At 33.6% G+C, this 7,926-nt stretch overlaps 1 protein-coding gene across 1 annotated transcript; it reads left to right on the forward strand.

Moving 5' to 3' along the window:
• The first annotated feature begins 1,838 nt into the window (after positions 1-1,838).
• LOC116011083 (fimbrin-5-like) lies at positions 1,839-6,772 on the forward strand. Its single transcript, XM_031250595.1, has 14 exons — positions 1,839-1,977; positions 2,315-2,449; positions 2,640-2,810; positions 3,104-3,351; positions 3,442-3,613; positions 3,702-3,740; positions 3,841-3,909; positions 3,993-4,109; positions 4,368-4,579; positions 5,394-5,552; positions 5,631-5,830; positions 5,947-6,201; positions 6,346-6,437; positions 6,512-6,772. Exons 2-14 carry the CDS (start codon positions 2,363-2,365, stop codon positions 6,638-6,640), a joined length of 1,950 nt encoding a protein of 649 aa, XP_031106455.1. The 5' UTR covers positions 1,839-1,977; positions 2,315-2,362; the 3' UTR covers positions 6,641-6,772.
• Positions 6,773-7,926: the final 1,154 nt, after the last annotated feature.

The raw sequence follows: 7,926 nt of genomic DNA on the forward strand, positions 1-7,926 counted from the left end.
TTTTTTTTTTTTTTTAAATAAATAATTATGTTTTTTAAAATGAGATTTGATCTCTTGATCTCATAATAGTTAAGGATGAAAGCTATAAGATTGTGATTATATAAGAACCAACCTTCTCATGAGTTCATGAGAATCAATCTCATCTATTAAAAAATAGATCTATGTATAAGATTAATTAGAGGGATTAAAAACTTGATGACCACTCCAAATCTCAGCTCCTTTCTTCTTCTTTTTTGGATATAAATTTATAATTCACAAAAAGAAATAAAAAATTCACTAATAGAATTGTTCACATGAAAGGTTCTTGCAAAAGAATTGATTTTTCAAAAGAAGAAAGAAAAAAACACACATTTGAGCACACATGCTCTTGCTTGTGAAGCTCTACTAATTCAAGCTTTCTAGAACTTAAAATTGACACAATTTATTTCTTTATGAGATTCAATATATAGTTCGGTGAAGTAATAACACACTCACACACACACATATAGTTGCGTTCAAATGAGAACCACCCTTAATGTGAGAATGTGTGGACTAATCTTGTATATTCTTTTTTTTTTGATGGCCTAGGTTGGCTCTTCTAAGAACAAAAGATATTCTATTCTCATGCTATGTTGTTCCATCTCTTGATTGCTCTTCCATTATGTGAATCACACTCGTTTGTATGCTCTTTTACTGTAAGATCTTTTGAAATGAAGTATTTTATTTTTCACTTTTGTCATTCTTTTATAACTCTACCGGTCGACTTTACTAAGTCTTATTTTTACCTTTACAAATTTTTAAGAAATAGATTTTCACATTACATTCTGGAAAGTCCAATTTGCCTATACAGAATACTCATTGTCATCAAAATTTATCTTCATACCCATTCCTAACAAAGAATTTGATAAGCTTATAAAGTCGAGTAATCTAAAAAAAAAAAAACTTTCCCAAGTAGTTTCAATCCAAATGGCACCGTTAGATCGGCACTACATAGGATTCGACAAAGTTGGGTAATCTGGAAAATGGTTTCTTTTATGAGGAGAAGAAAATTTTCTTAGACAACTCCTTAAGCATCCTCATAAGTTAGAGATTTTTGTCCAAGTTTTTATACCACATATGATAGAGGGGAAAAGGAAAAAAAGGGAACAAAAGAGGAAAAAGAAAACCTGACAAAAAAGTTTTTTTTTTTTTTTTTTTTTAAAGCAGATTAACATGTCCAACGTGTGTATGCAATGCATGCACACGTTACGTGCAGTTGGTGCACGTAGCGCTAACCATTGCAAACTTCTTCTTCTTTTCTTTTTTATTTTATAAATTTTTGTGAGGCCCACAAAAAAGCATACATTCTGCAAAATCAAAATCTTTTATCTTCTCACTTCTCTTTCCTCCATCTCATCCTTCTCTGACACCCACATCATTAAAAAAAAAAAAACCCCAAATAAATCAGTAATAGACTTGCTCTTAGATAGTGGCTACAAATTTTCTTTTATCAAGTTATCCTCAATTAACAAGTTTTAATTAATTAGCATATATTATACAAGAGCAATGCTATAAACCCCTTCTTTATTTCTCTTAATAACTTCCCCTCATGATGTGGTATCATTTTATTGATAGTTAAATTTATTTTTAATTAATAGGGTTAGCTAATTCATTGACACCCAATGAATAAAAGTCACATCATGAATGTAAATGTTTGGAGGGAAAATACAGGAGGGAAAAAAAGCATTTCCCATTATACAATTTTGTATTTGTATATCACATGCTTGGACTTATGAAGTTCAAATAAAATAAAAATGCATTTATTTATAATAATGTTATAACCACTCCATAAGCTGGTTTCATACCAGAATTTCGCGGGTCTGATAGGTCCAACGGTTTTTTCTCCTCTCTTCTCTCTCATTCCCATCTCTCTTCAGACAGCAAATGAAGAGACGCTTCTGCAAACACATTCCTCTTCATCGTCCCTACTCGCCATGACAATCTGATTCGTTCCAGAAGGTATACTTAATTGCATGTGTTACTCTAACTTCTCTTCCATTTTTGGAATATTTTCGGTTTTAGAGATCGACATCTGTCTGTAATAGTAAGCTGCATCTATAGATACACTCGCACCACTACATTACAGAGGACTGTTCCTTGTTCATAAGGAGGATGTGTTTGTATCCTGTGCTTGGATTGGCAAAAAGTGCACCAGGACTCATACGCGGTTAATTAAAAGTTAAAATCCGATATATGAATGCTAAGCTTTGTGCAATAATGTGATAATCTCAATCTGCGAGCATTGTGTTTGTCCTTCTGCTTCCTCGATGCATATTTCATCTCTTAATCGTTGCAGGGGATCATTGATTGATTATTGCGCTTTAAAAAGCGAGAAGACACAAAAATGTCTAGCTATGAGGGTGTATTAGTTTCCGATCCATGGCTTCAAAGCCAATTTACGCAAGTGGAGCTGCGTGGCCTCAAAGCCACAGTACGTCAACTGCACTTATACTTTCTTCTTCTTCTTCAAATTTTTTGTCATTTATGGTGCTTAGTATTTCACCTACACAGTTGTCGTTATGTTCTCATCATGATCATCTTTTTTCCCCGGTTGGTGTTACTGTGCTTTATTTACATTTATGTGGATCTGTTGGTTATTTTCATTGGCATTGGTGCCACAGTATGCTTCTGCGAAGAGTCAGGCTGGGAAGCTCACTGTTGGATACTTGCCACCAGTTATGGCCAAATTGAAGGGCTTGACTGGGGTATTCAGTGAAGAACAAATTAAGAACATGTTGAGCGAGTCAATTCCTAATGCAAATGAAGAAATTGATTTTGAATCCTTTCTTCGGGTGAGTATGAGGTGTTGTTAAATTGTAGATACTTTTTTTTGTTTTTTTATATATGTTTACTCTTTTTCCCCCTTTAACAATTTCATGTATACTTAATACAATGTTTTCATTTCATCATGGTAATAATATAATAATTTACTGTGTTATGTTATAGGTAAATAGAGATTTGCTTGACAGTGTGCTACCATGTTATTTTCTTTTGGGCATCTGTTTGTTTTTTGCATTTACTATGTTCCACATTCAGTTAATATATGATTCTACTGCTTACATTAAGCCTGATTCTTTCTGCACAGGCATATCACGGTCTACAATCAAGGGTCACGAAGAAACCGACTAGTAGTTCAAAATTTAAAACCTCCACCTCTTTTCTCAAGTCCACCACAACAACACTCCGTCATTCAATTAGTGAATCAGAGAAGGCCTCTTATGTTGCGCACATCAATAAATTTCTTCAAGATGATAAATTTTTGTCAAACTATCTGCCTATGGATCCAGCTACAAATGCACTGTTTGATCTTGCAAAGGATGGTGTTCTTCTGTGGTAAGGATAAAGGACTTGTTCAATTATTTAATTAAGGTCTTATCATCCTTCAGCATCTTTTGATCCCTTTACTGATTTGGTTCTATGCAGTAAACTCATCAATGTTGCTGTCCCTAACACAATAGATGAACGAGCTATTAATACCAAGAAAGTTCTTAATCCTTGGGAAAGAAATGAAAACCATACGCTCTGTCTAAATTCTGCGAAGGCTATTGGTTGCACTGTGGTTAACATTGGCACGGTGGATCTAGTTGAAGGAAGAGTATGTAAAGTCTAAGCTATTTGTCTAGATTCTGTTATAAATATAAACACTTCTAAAATTTTCCCCCTTTTCTGGTTGTTTTTATTAGCCACATCTCATCCTTGGATTAATTTCTCAAATTATCAAGGTATATTACAACTTCACAATGTTTATGTCATTAAACTACTAAAGTGAAGGCAGGTGTCAATTTGCTTAATTTTCTCCATTTTTCATTTTGTGTGAATCAGATTCAATTATTAGCTGATTTGAATCTGAAGAAAACTCCTCAACTTATGGAACTGGTGGAGGACAGTAAGGTAGCTATAAGTTGATTGGTTTTTGTATGCCTTATACTATAAATAGTTGATAGTTATGTAAATAATTATAATAAAATTTGCAGGATGTGGAGGAGCTCATGTCCTTGCCTCCAGAAAAAGTTTTGTTGAAATGGATGAACTTTCATCTGCAAAAAACAGGCTATCAGAAGCAGGTTACAAATTTTTCATCTGATTTGAAGGTGAGGTTTGCATGCTAATACCAAAGCTAAGTTTTGCACATTTCAGTATCACTTAGATTAGACTGATATTTTAATGAAGATAAACACCAGAACATCACATGACCATAAACCTCTCAAATTCCCAACACAATTAAGAAAGATATACAGGCAGATCTTATTTGTAAAATTCAACATTCTTCATTAATAACATTTTCAAACTATGTTTTGGAAGTGTAGTAATTACTTTTCTAGGCATACCAAAAGCTCTTTCACTTGCAGGATGGAGAGGCCTATGCTCGCCTGCTCAATGCTCTTGCACCTGAATATGGTTCAACTGCAACACTTGAAACCAACGATCCTACTGAAAGAGCAAATTTGATTATCGAGCAAGCAGAGAAATTGGACTGCATAAAATATGTTACTCCAACTGACATCACAGAGGGGTCAACAAATCTAAATCTTGCATTTGTTGCCCAAATATTCCAACACAGGTCAGAGATTTTAACTTGTTTAATCTTCCTTCATATAAGTTCTGGAACTATCTTGATCATGATAAACTATGATAGTGCACAGGATTGCTATAAAGCACTTTAATGTTCAGAAACAAACAATACACAAATATCAGTATAAATTAATTGTTTTTATTACCTATCAGTATAAATTAATACACAAATATTTGTGTATTGTTTGTTTCTGAACATTAATTGTTGTGTATTCCAAAACAATACACAAATATCAGTAAAATTTGACTTGTTATTAATAACATTCAAGAAAGATGCTATCACATATAACAAGAAAAATTATGAATGAAGTGGTTAAAAAGCAAATACACACTTATAGAATGTCTTGTCTTTATTTATAATATTTAATATTTAATGTGTTAATCTTGCATTTTATTCGTGACATGTCCAACCACATTGGTGGTTAAAAGGATGAAAGCCAAAGACAAAGGGAAAGCTTGAAGAATTGCATTATAGTTTCTTCAATGCTGATGTTGCTTCAGTCAACTTTCAATTACTGTATTTGAGAAGGGAACTTCACCTTTTCCCACATCCCTCATGATTTGCTAGTTACTGCATAAGTGCATAGTAATGAAATTATGCCTTTAATCTGTTTCATTTGCATAATTCATTGCAGAAACATATTTTTTTTTCTTTAGTCCTTTTAACATCACTTGGTTGTTGACATAAATTTATATTTCCCTTGTTGTAGCCCTCCGGATCAAATATATTATGGCAAATCATGTTTCACCTAAGAAATGTCCTTTGCACTCTTCCAATAGATGATATATGAGTTTTGTTACAGGAATGGCTTATCTACTAACACCACAAAGACGACGACTTTTGCTGAGATGATGACAGATGATACTGAAACTTCTAGGGAAGAGAGATGCTTTCGGTTGTGGATTAACAGCCTTGGAATTGAAACATATGTCAATAATTTATTTGAGGATGTTCGAACCGGGTAAGCTATAGTTTTATGAATTATGGATACTATTTGAACTTTGTAAATGCTACTAGGCTGTTATGTATTTATGCACAGATGCGTTCTCTTGGAAGTCCTTGACAAAGTAGTCCCTGGATCAGTTAATTGGAAGCTAGCTACAAAACCTCCAATTAAATTGCCATTTCCTAAGGTTGAGAATTGCAACCAAGTTATAAGGATTGGAAAAGAATTAAATTTGTCACTTGTGAATGTAGCTGGGAATGATATTGTCCAAGGAAACAAGAAGCTCATAGTAGGCAAGTGTACTTGATCTCCTCCCTACCCCTTTCCCCATTCAATAAGAAAGGTGGTCTAGAATAAATGATTAAATAGTTAATTATTTGTGGAAGTATTTAATTGTCTTCTCTTTCAGCTTATCTTTGGCAGCTGATGAGGTTTAACATGCTCCAACTATTGAAAAACTTGAGATCTCGTTCTCAAGGAAAGGAGATAACAGACAATGACATATTGACTTGGGCAAACAGCAAAGTGAAGAGTGCAGGCAGGACATCTCAAATGGAGAGCTTCAAGGATAAAAGTCTTTCAACTGGAGTTTTCTTTCTTGAACTTCTAAGTGCTGTGGAGCCAAGGGTGGTGAACTGGAGCCTTGTGACCAAGGGGGAAACAGGTAGGAATCTTGAAGACTTGATTATGTTGAGGTTTTTTATATATTAGATTTTGGTCCCCATCATCATATCACCAGGCCTCAACCCTGTAAAAGTGCAATGAGCATTTACAGTAAATGATGTTGTGTTTATGTTGGCAATTGCAGAGGAGGATCAGAAGGCCAATGCCAATTATATAATCAGTGTTGCCCGGAAGCTTGGATGCTCAATCTTTTTATTGCCAGAGGACATAATGGAGGTAAGATTCCATTGAAGGCAGCTGAATTATTAGTTCCAAGTTCCTAGATTCTGAATGGACCTCATTTGGCACAGGTGAGACAGAAGATGATCCTCACTCTCACAGCAAGCATCATGCACTGGAGCTTGCAGAGAAAAGTTGTTGTTGAAGTTGTGGCGGAGGAAGGCGAAGGAGAGGGAGAGGCTGAGCCTGAAAATGAATAGTTGTCTCCACACAATCTTCAAGCAGCACCAAATTTAAGATGAGGCAATAGAAAAGATAACTATAGTAGTTCAATTCTCAAATTGGCAACTTATTCAACATCTCCAATAATGCTGTAAAATTTTGTACAAAAGTACATTTTTTTATGAACTAATTTTGTTTCTTAAATAAAAGGTTCTTTCTATTATTGGGTGCATCGTATCTTCGTTCGTGTTAATTTTATCAACTTTAAATTACATATGCATAATTTTGGAGCACAACTCAACTGATTGATCAAGTCAAAATAAATTGACAGTTTAACTTTGCTAATAAGTAATAACCACCATTGTATAAATACATAATGGACAGAGTCCTCGAAATTGAGATGCAATCCTTTCAAATTACTGTATACATAGTTAGACAAAACTTTGTCCATCATAATTGTGAATTTGTCCATGTCAAAAGGAAATTGATTTAACTCTATTCAGATATTGTGGTCAAAAGTTAAACACCAACCTTGTACAAATGTATAGTGAATGCATGTTATTTTTATTTTTTAATACAACTGACCATATTACATTGTAGTATCTGTTCATTCATACTTTCTCAACCTATTGAAGCACAAAGAGTCAATATCGCTTCCACTGAAACTCGATCTCATGACCTTCTATATGGGAGATTCACTACATGCAAGGTGCTTGGCGATTGGCGATGGGCGAATGCATGTTATTTTAGATAAAAGGTTTTACTTTCATTATCTAAGAAACAAGATAAAATACTTGCAATAAAAATTGACCCATTTAGTAAAAAAGTAAATCAGAATCTAAAAGTAGGATCGGACACCCATTTAGTAAAAAAGTAAATCAGAATCTAAAAGTAGGATCGGACAAAACGAATTCTTCAATTCAAACAAGGTCATTTATTGGTAAATGTAATGATAGGTTGTAATTTTAATATTTGTCCTAACTCTTATCCTTATACATGTCTTTTTCGTAATTAATTAATTAATTCTTTAAATTCCCACTAATAAACGCAAGAGATCCATCTGAAAATTTTATTTAAAAAAAAAAAAAAAAAAGAAGAAGAAAGATATTACCCATCTTATGTAAATTTCACATTAACAATTAAAATTTTATAGTGTTTTAAGCAGCTTGGGGATTGGCTCAATTCCGAATGCTTGTGTAGAATATAAAGCAGAATTTCCATAACCAAAAGAGGTAGGAAATAATGAATGAAGTTACAGAACTTTGCATTTTATGATGCCCAAACACATATCATCAGGAAATGATCATTTTTTGCAAGCAATATA

This window comes from Ipomoea triloba, chromosome 2 (assembly GCF_003576645.1).
Source record: "Ipomoea triloba cultivar NCNSP0323 chromosome 2, ASM357664v1".
NCBI classification, from domain to species: Eukaryota; Viridiplantae; Streptophyta; class Magnoliopsida; order Solanales; family Convolvulaceae; genus Ipomoea; species Ipomoea triloba.

Excerpts from the sequence above, each read along its gene's own strand:
- LOC116011083 (XM_031250595.1), top strand. The coding sequence starts at position 2,363 with ATGTCTAGCTATGAGGGTGTATTAGTTTCCGATCCATGGCTTCAAAGC. Across the intron at positions 2,811-3,103 it reads ATTTTGAATCCTTTCTTCGG|GCATATCACGGTCTACAATC; the intron begins GTGAGTATGAGG and ends CTTTCTGCACAG. Across the intron at positions 6,202-6,345 it reads TGTGACCAAGGGGGAAACAG|AGGAGGATCAGAAGGCCAAT; the intron begins GTAGGAATCTTG and ends TGGCAATTGCAG.